Source organism: Ammospiza caudacuta, chromosome 27 (assembly GCF_027887145.1).
Source record: "Ammospiza caudacuta isolate bAmmCau1 chromosome 27, bAmmCau1.pri, whole genome shotgun sequence".
NCBI classification, from domain to species: domain Eukaryota; kingdom Metazoa; phylum Chordata; class Aves; order Passeriformes; family Passerellidae; genus Ammospiza; species Ammospiza caudacuta.
Window position 1 is genome coordinate 6,983,274 of NC_080619.1, and position 16,074 is coordinate 6,999,347.

At 49.5% G+C, this 16,074-nt stretch overlaps 1 protein-coding gene across 1 annotated transcript in view; it reads left to right on the top strand.

The window, feature by feature from the left end:
- The first annotated feature begins 648 nt into the window (after positions 1 to 648).
- SKAP1 (src kinase associated phosphoprotein 1) overlaps positions 649 to 16,074 on the top strand; it is an 80,397-nt gene continuing 64,971 nt past the window's right edge. The window contains exon 1 of the mRNA XM_058820552.1: positions 649 to 659. Coding sequence (XP_058676535.1) covers positions 649 to 659 — 11 coding nt within the window. The remainder of the gene's footprint in view (positions 660 to 16,074) is intronic.

Genomic DNA, 16,074 nt, shown 5'->3' on the forward strand with positions numbered 1-16,074 from the left:
CGAACAAAGGGGCCAATCCCTTTTCCTGGAATCCCGGCTGGAATTCTGCCCTCATTTCCCGGCCCGATGAGAGCAGGAAATCGTCCCCTTTTTCATCCCCGGGGTGAAAATCGGGAATTCGCACCCGCGGAACCCGGGACGCGCTGGGGATGGGAGGAATTCCTGATTTTCTGAATTCTTTTCTGAATTTCGGGTTTATCCCGAATTCTCGCCCTCCAAACCCCAAAACCAAAGCGTCAAACGCAGTTCGCTCCCTTCAGCTCCCCCAAGGCCGGCCCTAACGGGGGATTTGGCCCAGAATAAATCAAATTTTACCTCCAGGGAGGGCCCGGTGCAGCTCTGACCTTTTTACCTCGAAACGCCTCCGGGATTTCTAAACAAGTCAACAGAGGGGCTGCCAGGAGCATCCATTGTTCGGCCCTGGGTAAATTTGCGAATCTGCTCGGCGGGGTGAGCGATGAGGGATGAGGGTGAGGGTGAGGAGGGAAGTACCTGCTGCGGATTCGGCCCCCAGATAAAATCTCGGCCCGCTCTGACACGCTCCTTTCTCTCGGAAAAAAGGGGTTTGGAGAGCCCAATTAGCCCCTAGATAAGAGGGGGAAAAACATCGGGGGGGAAAGGTGAAAAGGGGATTTTCTTACAGTCGCGATGTGCAAAAGGTCAGGGGGAAAACGCTAAAACAAACTCTGCCATCCCAAAAAAGGCTCAAAACCGCCCAGATTTGGGTCTCGGAGCACCCCTGGGAGTGGGGCCGGGACAGGAGCGGGATTTGCTCTCGAGAAGAGATTTTAGAGAGGCCAATTAGCCCCGAGATAAGAGGGGGAAAACATCGGGGGGAAAAGGTGAAAAGGGGATTTTTAACAGTCGCGATTTGCAAAAGGTCGGAAGGAAAACATCAAAACGAGCCCAAAACACACGCGCAGGGACCGGGATGGGGACAGGGCTAGGCCCGGGATGGGGACCCGGCTAAACCCGGGATTGGGACCGGGTTAGACCCGGCATGGGGACAGGGCTAGGCCCAGAATGGGGACCAGGCTAAACCCGGGATTGGGACCGGGTTAGACCCGGCATGGGGACAGGGCTAGGCCCAGAATGGGGACCAGGCTAAACCCGGGATTGGGACCGGGTTAGACCCGGCATGGGGACAGGGCTAGGCCCGGGATGGGGACCGGGTTAGACCCGGGATGGGGACAGGGCTAGGCCCGGGATGGGGACCAGGCTAGGCCGGGTTAGACCCGGGATTGGGCGCGGTGCCAGGCGAGGAGGGGCCGGGCCGGGGTGAGCAGCAGGGCACGGCCCGGCGGGCACTACAAAGGCCAGCGAATCTCATTTGAAACTCAAAGGGACCCTCCGGAACATCCCCCGGAGCCGCCGCCGCCCCCTCCTCCTTCCCTCGGGACCCCCGGGACCCCCCCGGGACCGCCCGGCCCCGTCCCGACCCCCGGAACCCCCCACAGGCAGCAGCGCTCCCAGCTCAGATCCTATTCCCTGGAATTTCCCCAAAAACGAGCAGCACTCTCACCTCAACCCTTTTCCCCCCAGAATTTCCCCCAAAAAACAGAGCAGCTTTCTAACCTCAACCCTATTTCCCCTCAAAAGGAGCAGCGCTCTCATCTCTGTCCTTTTTCACCCAAAAAAGATCAGCTCTCCTGGCTTATCCCTTTTTCCCCCCAAAAACCGAGCAGCGCTCCCAAGCCCATCCCTTTTTCCCTGGAATTCCTCCCAAAACGAGCAGCGCTCCCAGCCCATCCCCATTCGGGATTTGGGCACCAGGGATCTGGGGATTTGGGGACCCGGGATTTGGGGATCTGGGGACCAGGGATTTTGGGATTTGGGGACCCGGGATTTGGAGACTTGGGGACACGGGATTTGGGGATCTGGGGACCAGGGATTTTGGGATTTGGGGACCCGGGATTTTGGGATTTGGAGACCCGGGATTTGGGGATCTGGGGACTTGGGGACCAGGGATTTGGGGATTTGGGGACCCGGAATTTCAGGATCCGGGATTTTGGGATGCAGGATTTCTGGATGAGGGATTTGGGGATTTGGGGATCGGGGACTTTGGGATCCGGAATTTCGGGACCCCGCAGGTGCGTCCCTGTGGGACAGGAATGGGTGGGCACAGGGTGGAGAAGCCCCAAGGAGGCTCGGCCTCATTGCCACCGTTGGGTTTTATCCCAAATCTTCTATTTACACATTTATTTATTTTATAGAAATGATAGACAACGATTTATATCCCAAATAATACATATAAATAATAAAAATCCATATAATTAATATAACCAATAAATCCCATATATTCTATATAATCCATATAATCAATACAACCCATAAGTCCCATATATTCCATATAATCCATATAATTAATATAATTCATAAATCCCATATATTCCATATAATCCATTTATTCCATATATCCCATAAATGCCATATTTGCCATATATCCCACATATACCATATATTCCATGCGTTTAATAAATCCCATATATTCCATATAATCCATGTAATTAATATAACCCATAAATCCCATATATTCCATATAATCCATGTAATTAATATAACCCATAAATCCCATATATTCCATATAATCCATGTAATTAATATAACCCATAAATCCCATATATTCCATATAATCCATTTATTCCATAAATCCCATATATCCCACATATCCCATATATTCCACGTGTTTAATAAATTCCACATATTCCATTTGTTGGGAAAAGCGGGAAGGCAGCCAGGGAAGGATTTTCCAGAGGAAATATCAAAGTTTTACCTGAAATCCAGAATTTGGCACCGAAAAAAGCCGCAAAAAATCCATTCTTGCCCTCATCACTTTTAATAAAAATTCAGAATTTTTATTCAAAATTCAGAATTCCCATTTCTTGCCTGGTAGAATTTTAAATTTCTTTAGAAGATCAAAACCACCCCCAAATAACCCCAGGTTTTCCTAAGGAATTCAGGTATTCCAGGGGAAAAAATTCTCCAAAACCCAACAATAAATTGATTCAGGCTTCGGGTTTAGTTTGGTTTGCCTCAGGAAAAATGGGGGGATATAATTCAATAAAAGGGAAAATTATTCAATAAACATAAACTAATATAAAACTCAATAAAATTCGCCTCCCGTCTTTTTTGGGGGAGAGTTTTTGCAGGAAAATCTGGTGTGGAGGCTGAATTCTATTCTATTCTATTCTATTCTATTCTATTCTATTCTATTCTATTCTATTTTCAAATTTCATTTCATTTTTGGTTCTATTTTTTAAGCGAAAATAAATTAAATTTTGTTTTCATTTTGTATTTTACTTTCTTTTTCACATTTTCATTTAATCACATGCTATATTTTATATTATTTTTATTTTTTTCCTTTTCCTTTCCCTATTTTAATTTTCCCTTTTCCTTTATTTTTCCTCTCCTCAAATTTAAAACCCAGCCCTGTTCAAACTCCTCAAAGTTTCACATTTTTGAGGAAAATGTCGAGTTTTGGACAAATCCTGGGAGAGACAATGGGAGAATAATTCCCTTTATTTATTCCCGAGGGTCGGGAATTTTCCCAGGGAATTTTTCCCAATTTCCAGGAAAGGGAACCCCGCAATTCCCAATTCTAATGAGTTTTTGTATTTTTTATATTTTTTTAATTTATTTGTTGGTTTTTCAGCCCCGCCGAGCTCATTTTGCATAAAATCAGAGAAATTCCCTCCTTGGGCAAGAACCCAGCAGAAAAATGCGATTTTTTTTTTCTTTTTCCCCTGCAGCATTCCTGAATTATTCTGCTTTTTGTAAATCCTTTCCTGTGATGTGGCCACTTCAGAGGGAACATTCCGAGGGCGTTTCCTCACTCGGAACATCAAATAAAAAGCGGATTTTTTTTTTTTTTTTTTTTTGCGCTGTCTGTTACCACAAAAAGGGGATTTTAATAAAAAATAACAGATAAAAATTCTCCTTGATCTGCCGATGGGGAGGAATCCGCCAGAGCTGCAGATCAAAGGCGGCGAAAAACCTCAAATTTCGGAATAAATTCCTTCATTCTCCTCTTCCCCACCCGCAAGTCATCGCCTCCTCCTCCGGGGCCAAAAACCAGAATTTAACTCCGAATAACTCCCAGAAACGGGAATTTTTTAATGGGAAAAAAGCAAAAATTAATAAAAATAATTAAAATAAAAAAGCAGCGTGGGGTTGTTTCTCGGAGGCTCCGCATTTTTTAGTTCTTTATCGCATTTTGAAACCCGAGGAGCACAAAATTCCCTTTTTTTTTTTTTTTTTTAATTTTTTTGGGACCAAGAGGTTATCGGAGAGCAAATACCGAGCTCTGATAAGGCTCAGGCCGCGCTCCTGGCCCCGTTCCCGCCCGCTTTTACCCCGGTTTGAGCCCGGCTTGCGCAAGGCCAGGCGCGCTCCCAATCGCCCCGAGATAAACCCGGGTTTATCTCCGACCGCGCTCTGATCGCCTCCTCTTCGCTTTATTTTGTGTAAGAAGCGATAAGAAATTGATTTTATTGGGGTTTTTTTCTGGCTAAAAAGAGGTTTTAAATGCGAGTTTGGGCAGTGGAAATCGGTGTTTGGGGTTTTCTGGCCAGGGAATTGAGGAAAAATCAATAAATGTTCAGAGTGGCGGAGAAAATGAGGAGGAAACTGAATATTTATGGGGTTTTTTAGAAGGAATTATTAGATAATGATAATTTTCAGGAGGGTTTGGTTCCCAAATCCTGGAATTTGGGGTGGGAAGGGAGAGGAGCCCCAGAAAACCCAGAATTCCAAATTATGGCCAAATTCCCAATTCTGGCCAGGCTGGGTTCAGCTGGAATTTGGGCTGGAGAGAGAACAGAGCCCAGGAAAAAGCAGAATTCCCAATTCTGGCCAAATTCCCAGTTCTGGCCAGGCTGGGTTCGGTTGGAATTTGGGGTGGGGAGGGAGAGGAGCCCCGGAAAAACCAGAATTCCCTATTCTGGCCAAATTTCCAGATCTGGTCAGGCCAGGTTTGGTTCCCAAATCCTGGAATTTGGGGTGGAGAGAGAACAGAGCCCTGGAAACCACGGAATTCCCAATTCTGGCCAAATTCCCAATTCTGACCAGGCTGGGTTCGGTTGGGATTTGGGGTGGGGAGGGAGAGGAGTCCCAGAAAAACCAGAATTCCCAATTCTGGCCAGGTTGAGAGGTCAGAGCCCAAAATTTCTGCCTTTCCTACAGAATTCTGTATTCCAGGGGAAATACAGAGGAGGAGGAGTGGACAGGGAATGGTCTCTGGGTCTCACTGAGCAGTCGAGGTCTGGGCAAGGGAATGGGCTCTGGATTTCACTGACCAGTGGGGATCTGGGCAAGGGAATGGGCTCTGGATTTCACTGAGCAGTGGGGATCTGGGCAAGGGAATGGGCTCTGGATTTCACTGAGCAGTAAAGGCCTGGATAAGGGAATCGCCTCTGGGTTGGATCAGTTCCCCACTGGCTCCAGAGCATTTCTGGAGCACCAATTCCGGCAGAGCCACCCCGGGGGGAGCCGAGCCCAGACCATCCCAAACCTGGCCTGCTCGGGGTCTGCTCTGGCTCAGGGAGCAGCAGGGAACAGGGCTGGCTCAGGCCCAGGGAAGCGAGGCTGACTCCAATTCCCCTTTCCCCTATTTTCTTCCATTCCCTTTTCCCCGTTTCCTTCAATTCCCCTTTTCCCCATTTCCTTCCATTCCCCATTTCCGTCAGTTCCCTTTCCCCATTTCCTTAAATTCCCTTTTCCCATTTCCTTAAATTCCCTTTTCCCATTTCCTTCCATTCCTCTTTTCCTTCCATTCCTCTTTTCCTTCAATCCCCTTTTCCCCAATTTCCTTCAATTCCCATTTCTCCCATTCCCTTCCATTCCCCTTTCCCCAATTTCCTGCCATTCCCCTTTCCCCCATTCCCTTCCATTCCCTTTTCCCCATCCCGGCAGAGGCAGAGGAGCCGATTTAGTCCCGATTAAATCACAATTATTCGATCACAGTTTGGGTGAGCACCTCACGATCCGCGCGAGTTCCTCCCAAACCACAGCGCCGGGGTTTCCCTGACGGTGTTAAACCAGCTCAGAGCCGCTCCCCGCAGCAAACCCCTTCTCCGCGTGCCTCGTAAATCACAAACAAATCCCCGAAGATCCCCCGGGAGAGCTTTTTTATCTGTTATTTGTGTCCTGCCCGCCCCTCGCGCAGGTGGGGAGCGAATCCAAACAAACATTATCAAACGAGCCCGCCGAATGTTTGGTGTAGGGCGCGGGGAGCGCCGGGCGCTGTTTGGATCCGCGATGTTCCCTGGCAGCCCTGAGCGATGGCCCCGGCCCCGCGGCCACCCCTGGCCAGCGCTGCCCCCGGCCCGGACCCCGATCCCAGTCCCGGGATATTCACAGGGCTCTGTGCCCGCCCGGATCCCAGTCCCGGGATATTCACAGGGCTCTGTGCCCGGTTCGTGTACGGGATCCCAGTCCCGGGATATTCACAGGGCTCTGTGCCCGGTTCGTGTACGGGATCCCAGTCCCGGGATATTCACAGGGCTCTGTGCCCGCCCGGATCCCAGTCCCGGGATATTCACAGGGCTCTGTGCCCGGTTCGTGTACGGGATCCCAGTCCCGGGATATTCACAGGGCTCTGCACCCGGTTCGTGTACGGGATCCCAATCCCGGGATATTCACAGGGCTCTGTGCCCGCCTGGATCCCAGTCCCGGGATATTCACAGGGCTCTGTGCCCGGTTCGTGTACGGGATCCCAGTCCCGGGATATTCACAGGGCTCTGTGCCCGGTTCCTGTCCGGGATCCCAGTCCCGGGATATTCACAGGGCTCTGTGCCCGCCTGGATCCCAATCCCGGGATATTCACAGGGCTCTGTGCCTGCCTGGATCCCTGTCCCGGGATATTCACAGGGCTCTGTGCCCGGTTCGTGTACGGGATCCCAATCCCGGGATATTCACAGGGTTCTGTGCCCGCCCGGATCCCAATCCCGGGATATTCACAGGGCTCTGTGCCCGGTTCGTGTACGGGATCCCAATCCCGGGATATTCACAGGGCTCTGTGCCCGCCCGGATCCCTATCCCGGGATATTCACAGGGCTCTGTGCCCGGTTCCTGTCCGGGATCCCAATCCCGGGATATTCACAGGGCTCTGTGCCCGCCTGGATCCCAATCCCGGGATATTCACAGGGCTCTGTGCCCGGTTCGTGTACGGGATCTCAGTCCCGGGATATTCACAGGGCTCTGTGCCCGGTTCCTGTCCAGGATCCCAGTCCCGGGATATTCACAGGGGCTCCCTGCCCGCCTGGATCCTGTCCCGGGATTGTTCACAGGGCTCCCTGCCTGCCCTGTGCGTGTCCTGGTTTGTCCCGATCCATCACCGGGTCCGGCCCAATCCTTCACCGGGTCCGGCCCGATCCTTCACTGGGTCTGGCCCGATCCTTCACCGGGTCCAGCCCGATCCTTCACCGGGTCCGGCCCGATCCTTCACTGGGTCTGGCCCGATCCATCACCGGGTCTGGCCCGATCCTTCACTGGGTCTGGCCCGATCCTTCACTGGGTCTGGCCCGATCCTTCACTGGGTCTGGCCCGATCCTTCACTGGGTCTGGCCCGATCCATCACCGGGTCCAGCCCGATCCTTCACTGGGTCTGGCCCGATCCTTCACTGGGTCTGGCCCGATCCTTCACCGGGTCCGGCCCGATCCTTCACCCGGGTCTGGCCCGATCCATCACCGGATCCAGTCGGATCCATCACCCGGGTCCGGTCCGATCCATCACCGGGTCCGGCCCGATCCATCACCCGGGGGCAGCTGCCGGCCGGGCTCGGCCCCTCCCGGAGCCCCGGTGCTGGCGGGCCGGGGCCGGGGCCGCGGGGTCAAGTGGTTCTTGTGTTCCTCAGATAGCGACAGGGGAGATTATGCTTCTTCCCCTTGGTTTTTCTTTCTTCTTTTTTTTTTTTTTAAATATTGATTTTTTTCTTATTTTCCCCCATTTCCCCCACTTTCCCCATTGTTTTAAGGCTTTAAATTCACCTCTAACTAATGGGGTCAGGGAAGAAAACACTGAGGATTTGGGGTTTGGGCACCTGACCCTACAGACAGAAAACCACCGGGATTTGGGGTTTGGGCACCTGAATCTGCAGACACACAAACACCGGGATTTGGGGTTCGGGCACCTGAATCTGCAGACACAAACACCGGGATTTGGGGTTCGGGCACCTGATCCTACAGACACCAGGCTGATAAAGGGTGGCAGCTCCAGATAATCTGTCACCACTCATTCCATGAGGAAACACCTCCAGGCTTGCACAAACACTTCCCATGTTCCTCTCCTTTAACTTCCCCGAGTTAAACCCACAGAAGGAATTCAGAGACGTGGATTTCCAAAAATCCCAAATTTCCAAATTTCCCCATCTCTGGGCCAAGCAGAGGAGAGGCTGCTCCTGTTTAATCCATCCTGAAAGGGTCAGGATGCACAAAGTTGTGAAATATTCCAGATTTTGGGGGTCTGGGCTGGTTCCAGGATCTACCACGGAGTTTCTGATTCCTGGTGGGAATCTTGATTTCTGTATTTCTACATTTCTATATTTCTATATTCCCATACTTGTATATTTGTGCATTTCTCTGTTTCCATCCTCTGTTATTTTCATACTCCTGTGTTTCTAGATTTCCACATTTTTCTGTTCTTTATTCCTACATTGTTCCATTTCTCCATTTCTCCATTTCTCCATTTCTCCATTTCTCCACTCCCACACTCCCAAGCCCCCATCTGCCAGCCTGATTTCCGCCCCTGTTCCATAAATTCCTTTTTCTCACCATTCAAAGGCATTTTTGCCCAAACCACAGCGCCGCAGCCTCCCCTGAGCGAGGCTCAGCCCCTCAGCAGGAACACTCTCCTTCCAGAAATGACATTTTTCCATGCAGGAATGACATTTTCCATGCAGGAACAACATTCTCCTTCCAGAAATTACATTTTTTCCTTGCATAAACCACATTTTCCATGCAGGAATGACATTTTTCCATGCAGGAACAACATATTTCCGTGCAGGAACAACATATTTCCGTGCAGGAATGACATTTTCCTTGCAGAAATTATATTTTCCATGCAGGAATGACATTTTTCCATGCAGGAATGACATTTTCCTTGCAGAAATGATATTTTTCCATGCAGGAATGACATTTTTCCATGCAGAAATGACATTTTCCTTTCAGAAATGACGTTTTTCCCTGCAGGACCATTCCCCACGCCTGCAGACGTTTGCCAAGGCCCAGAACCCCTGGAACATCTGCTGAGGATCCGGAATTTGCCCGAGCTCGGCATCCTGCAGGCCTGGGCTCCTTCACAGCCACCCCAGGGTCCGAAAGCTGCACCTTTTATCCTCATTTTTACCCCCTTTCCTTCCCACTCTGCTCCTTCCCTTTGGCTCTGCCACGTTCCTCTTGCTCCAGAGCTGCCCCAGCGTGGGGAAATTCAGATGGCCCAAAAAAGCCACATTTTGCCCCACATTCACAGCAGGTTTATCCAACCAGGAATAAAATCCAGAGCGTGTTTGGGTTTATTTAGGATCCAGAGCCTGATTTATCTTATTTAGGATCCAGACCTTGTTTTATCCTTTTTAGTCTGTTTTGTCCTGTTGAGGATGAAGAGACTATTTAGGATCTGGAGATCGTTTTTCCATCAGGAACTGGAGTTACAGCACAAGGAGGAAAGAAATAAAAGCAGGAAAGGGAAAAAAAATAAAAAAGGAGGAAAGAAAAAAGGAGGAAAGAAAAAAAAAAGGAGGAATGAAAAAAGAGGAAAGAAAAAAGAAAAATAAAAAAGGAGGAAAGAAAAAAGGAGGAAAGAAAAAAAAAGAGGAATTAAAAAAAGGAGGAAAGTAAAAAAGGAGGAATAAAAAGAGGAGGAAAGGAAAAAAGGAGGAATAAAAAGAGGAGGAAAGGAAAGAAAGAGGAATAAAAAGAGGAGGAATGAAAAAAAGTAGGAAAGAAAAAAAAAGAGGAATGAAAAAAAGGAGGAAAGCAAAAAAAGGGAGATGTTTCTGAGGTGAGACTGCCCAGCTGGCGGGTGATTTATGAAGTGCTGAAAAGCATCTTCGGAGCTGTCATTTATCTCGGAGCTCTCAGCCTAAAACAACAAAGGATAAATCCCTTCCCTGGCTGTGGCTCCATTGCAGGAACCATTCCATGGCCCCGGAATCCTGCAGGAATCCCGGCCCACAGGTGCTGCCCAGCGGATCTCCCACCCTCCTGGAGGGGAAACCGCCTCAAAAACCCCAAAAAAACCCCAAATCTGAAGGAGCAGAACCGTCCCAGTCCTGCTGAGGGACTGCGGATCCCCAAAATTCCACCCTGGTGGATCAAACTCTGATTCGCTCCCAAGGAGCCTCTTCTCCCCCCAAATATTCCCGATTTCCCCTTCCCCAGCACTCCCGAAGCCATTCCCAGCCTTTGATCCATCCCCGGAATTTGTGAATGCGAGGTTTGCTCCTATCTCAGAGATAAGGGATCAGCGGGAGGAGATAAGGGCAGGGAGTTCCAGGGCAGGAAATCTGGTGGGAGATGCCGGAGCTGTGGGGCTGGGTCACGGTTGGGGTTTTTAAACACAGAATCCCAGATCGGATCGGGCTGGGCCAGAAACAGCAATGTCATCCCTCAAAACCAGGCACCTTCCCCTCAAAAATGTCTCTTTTCCCCTCAAAACCGGCACTTTGCCCTCAAAACCGGCACTTTCCCCTCAAAGATGGAACTTTCCCCTCAAAAACGGCACTTTCCCCTCAAAAATTGAACTTTCCCCTCAAAAATTGAACTTTCCCCTCAAAAATGGAACTTTCCCCTCAAAAATGGCCTCTTTCACCTCAAAAATGGCACTTTGCCCTCAAAAAATGTCCTTTCCCCTCAAAAATGACCTCTTTCCCCTCAAAACTGGACTATTTTTCCCTCAAAAAGGGCCTCTTTCTCCTCAAAAACAGCAGTTTCTCCTCAAAACCAGTTTCTCCTAAAAATGAGCTTTTCCCCTCAAAAATGGGCCTTTCCCCCCAAAAATTTGCTCTTTTCCCACTGAAAACTGGACTGTTTTCCCCTCAAAACCAGGCCCTTTTCTCCTAAAAGTGGGCTTCTCCCCTCAAAAGTGGACTTTTTCCCCCTAAAAATGGGCTTTTCCAGTGATAAATTGGCTCTTTTCCCTCTCAAAACCAGGCCCATTTCCCCTCAAAAAAGGGTTTTTCCCCTCAAAAATTGGTTCTTTCCCCCCTCAAAACCAGGCCCTTTTCTCCTAAAAATGGGCTTTCCCCCACAAAACTGGACTATTTTCCCCCTCAAAAATGGACACCTTTTCCCTCAAAATGGGACTCTTTTCCCCTCAAAACCAGGCCCTTTTCCCCCTAAAATTTACTCTTTCCCCCCTAAAAACTGGACTCTTTTCCCCTCAAAACCAGGCACTTTTTCCCTTAAAAATAGCCTTTTTCCCTCAAAACTGGGCCCTTTTGCCCTCAAAAATGGGCCTTTTTTTCCCCTAAAAATGGGCTTTTCCCCTCAAAAACAGCCCTTTTTCCCCTCAGAACCGTTCCCTTTCCCCTCACCCCCTCTCTCCCCCCAAACCTGCCCTTTTCCCAGGAATTTGGGGATCAAAGGCGGCCGGGCAGGAACTTTGTGGGTTCCCCCACGCCGACCCCTCCGTGCTGACAGCGCAGGAATTGCATTTTATGGCTGTCCTTATTCCCCAAAAATTCCTTATCTCTGATCCCGGATCCGCCCAGCCCTGCTGCGGCAGATTTTGCATTAATTACATTTTTTCCCCCTGAGATGAAAGCTCCCCCGAACTTCCTCTTCTTTTGTTCTTGGCATCCTTTTTTTTTAATTTTTTTTTATTATTTTATCCCCCTTTCCCTTATATTTATTCATGAGGAACTCCTTATTCCTTTTATTTATTTTTTTAATTTCCCCCCCTTTCCCTTATATTTATTCATGAGGAATTCCTTACTCCTTTTATTATTATTATTTTTTTAATTTCCCTCCCCACCCTTTCCCTTATATTTATTCATGAGGAATTTTTGTTATTCCTTTTATTTTATTTATTTTTTTTTTTCTTCCGAGCAGCTGCAAACGGAATGGAATGGAATTCTGCTGGGCTCCAGGGATGGCTTTTCATCTGCACCAGGGAATTCCATGACAATTGTGGATTTTTACGGAATTCCGAGGGAATTCTCACCCCCTCACCAGCCGGGATCCCGTTTTCCCACAAGCCAGGCCTGGATTTTGCCGGAATCCCCAACACCCCAAACCCCCAGATTTGTGCTTCCCTCTCTCATCCCAAAATCCGGGGTTTTGGTGTCGTTTCCACGCGTGTGAGCCGAATTTTGATGAGTCGGGCCCGGAAAGTGGAACCAGGCTTTGGTCTGAACAAATTCCTCACGGAATATTCCCAGCTGGGAGGGACCGTCCAAATCCCACTCCTGGCCCTAAAAATCCGTGTGGGAAAATTCTCCTGGCAGGAATTTCTCCTGTAGGAAGGCACAGGGCAGAAGTTTGGGGATAATGAGGATTTCACTGGAATTTCCCAAAAATTCCCGGGATTGAGGATGCAAGGCTGATTTTGGAACACCTGGCAGCTGTGGGGATCCCAGAGCTCCCCAAACCCCGGGATCACTCTGATCCCATTTTTCTGGGATTTGAGAACACCTCCTGGGCTCGGGATTGGGATTGTTCTAGCGGGAAAAGGCCGAAATTTGGGAATTCAGAGCCCCAAATCCTCCCCGAATTCCCTCAGCCTGGGCCTGGTCTCTCTGCTCCCATGGGGAAGGGGAGAGGGAATTCCCTGGCGGAATCTCCAGGAGGAAAATTCGGGAATTTCAGCGCCCTGAGGCTCTCCCTTCCCTGACGGCTTTCCCAGCTTTCCCAGCTTTTCTAGATTTTCCAGTTTCCCCAACTTTTCTAGTTTTTCCAGCTTTCCCAGATTTTCTGAGTTTTCCAACATTTCCCACATTTCCCAGCTTTCCCACCCTTTCTAGATTCCCCAGCTTTTCTAGGCTTTCCAGATCTCCCAGATTTTCTAGATCTCCCAGATTTAATAGGTTTTCTAGATTCCCAGTTTCCCCAGCTTTTCTAGATTTTCCAGCTTTTCTATATTTTCCCAGCTATTCCATATTTTCCATATTTCCCAGCTTTCCCAGTTTTGTTATCTATATTTTCAATATTTTCCAGCTTTCCCAGCTTTTCCAGTTTTCCCAGCTTTATTTTCCATACTTTCCATATTTCCCAGCTTTATTTTCCATATTTCCAATATTTCCCAGCTTTTTCGTATTTCCCATACTTTCCAGCTTTCCCACCCATTCCATATTGTCCATATTTCCCATATTTTCCATATTTCGCATACTTTCCAGCTTTCCCAGCTTTATTTCCCTTATTGATCATACTTTCCCAGATTTTCCATATTTCCAATATTTCCCAGCTTTTCCATCTTTCCCAGATTTCCCCCTGGCAGGCAATGTCACACCGGGACCTCACGGTGGGAGCGGGGAGAGGCAGGAAAAGAGGGAAAATCGGGAATTCCGCAGCTCCAGCCTGAGTAAATCACCGGCAGCGCCACGCGCCGCCATCCATCAGCCCCTAATTAGGCGCGAAGATTTAACATCCTCATCAAAGTGATTAATTAATTCATCCAGGGGCTCCGGACAGATGTGGGGGAACGGGATAAGGGGAGAGGGGATGGTGGGGATGGAATTTTCCCTTCATCCCAAACTCTGAGATCCCTGGGATTGTGGCTGGGATAAGGGGAAAAGGGGTTGGAGGAGAGATGATGGATCTGGAAGTTTCTCTTCCCTTCATCCCAAAGCTCTCCTGGGAATAAAATAAAATAAATAAAATAAAATAAAATAAAATAAAATAAAATAAAATAAAATAAAATAAAATAAAATAAAATAAAATAAAATAAAATAAAATAAAATAAAATAAAATAAAATAAAATGAATGGAACGGAATAAAAAATTATAGAATAACCCTGTCCCCTTCCCAAATCCAGTGGATTTTAAACCCCAATAAATCACCGGGAGCGGCTCCCCCACCCCGGAATCTCCACCCTTCACCTTCCCAATTTCCGTGCCAACATCTGGATCCTGTTCCCGCCAGAGTGATGACAATTCCCAATAAACGCTGCCGGAATTCCTGCCCGATCCCTGCTCGGGGCCATAATTCCGGCTGGGGCTGAGGCTGCCCCCGGACCCTTCCAGGCTGGGAATGTCCCGGGAATGTCCTGGAAATGTCCTGGAAATGTCCCCGGAAATGTCCCGGGAATGTCCCGGGAATGTCCTGGAAATACCCTGAAAATGTCCTGGAAATGTCCTTGGAAATGTCCCTGAGAATGTCCCGGGAATGCCCCGGGAATGTCCTGGAAATATCCTGGAAATGTCCCTGGGAATGTCCCTGGGAATGTCCCGGGAATGTCCCGGGAATGTCCCTGCCCAACCCCGGGGCCAGGAACTGGGAATTGCCGAGCATGGAATGGTCCGGGTGGGGAAGAGTTGAAATTCCAGCCTGGCCCACCCGGGACAATTCCAGGGATGGAGCAGCCATGGATTCCTCAGGAATCCCATCCCAGCCCATCCCAGGGAAGAATCGTTGGTGAAAACCACCAATAATGGGAATTTTGGGAACATAAACGGGAATTTTGCGAATGTGAAGCCATCGCAGGTCATTCCCGCAGGTCATTCCCAAACTCATCGGGATGAGTTTTCCCGCTTTGGGAAAAGCTCATCCAGGGACAATTCCAACCTGGGCTGGGACAATTCCAGGGATGGAGCAGGCATGGATTCCTCAGGAATTCCATCGCAGCCCATCCCAGGGAAGAATTGTTGGGAAAAACAATCCTAAAAGACAGCAGGGCTGGATTTCCCCAAGGATTCAATCCCAAACCCCAAGCAGGGCTGTCCTTTAGGATTCCTCCACAGATTCCATCCCAAACACCAGGCAGGACCATCCTTTAGGGTTCCCCATGGATTCCATCCCACACCCTGAGCCGAGGTCACGCTGAGCTCCTCCTGCCCCCGGCCCCGCTCTGGTGACAAATTGGAACACGAGGATTTAATGAAAATCGCTGGAAACGCCAGGAAAATCCCAGCCCGGCCCCATCTGCATCCCGGCGTTCCCATAAATCCCCTAAGGACGCCCCACAGGAGAGCCCCAGGGCACGGATTTAATTTAATCCGCCCAGATGTGGGGTAGGGCAGGAATTGGCAAAATTCTGCTTTTTTTGTTTTTTTTTTTCATGGTTTTCACCCTGCTCAGGGATCGGTCCTGGCCCTCGGGGTCACCTCACCAGGATTGGTGACATCTGCCTCTGGCAGGGATTGGGAATTCAGGATTTTGGGATTTCAGGATTTTGGGGATTTGGGGATTGAGGATTTTGGGATTTTAGGATTTCGGGAATTTGGAATTTGGGGATTTTGGGGATTTGGAGATTTCGAGATTTCAGGATTTTGGGATTTTGGGATTTTGGGATTTTGGGATTTTGGGATTTTGGGATTTCGGGATTTCAGGATATTGGCAGATTGGGGACAGGAATTGCCGTCCTTGGAGCTGCCATGGGAAGATTCCTGGGAAGCTTCCAGACAGGGAATGGGGCTGAACCAGGCAGGTTTGGGACAGACTGGGGACAGGAATTTCTGTCCCTTGGAACCAGCCCTGTTTAGGGACAATCCCCCCCTAATCCCTGTCCAGGATCCTTCTGGAAATCCCTGCCCCGACATTTCCAGGCACAGCAAACCCTGGCGAGGGCAGGAGGGGGTTCCAGGCTGGATAAACCCGGGCTGAGCCGGGCTGGAGCCGAGCCGGGCTTTGGGAGCGGCGGGAGCCACCGGGAGCGGTGACAAATGGGAGGTGACAGCTCATTCTGTCCTTGTCACTCTGTCCGTCTCGCTCACTGCCTCCGCCACCCCGGCTTTGTGTCTGGCTCAGCAGAGCGCGGCTCCAGGCGGGAAAAGCCCGGCCTAACCCAGCCCATCCATCCCGTTCCTCCTTGGAAAAACCCGGCCTAACCCAGCCCATCCATCCAGTTCCTCCTTGGAAAAGCCTGGCCTAACCCAGCCCATCCATCCCGTTCCTCCTTGGATAAACCCGGCCTAACCCAGC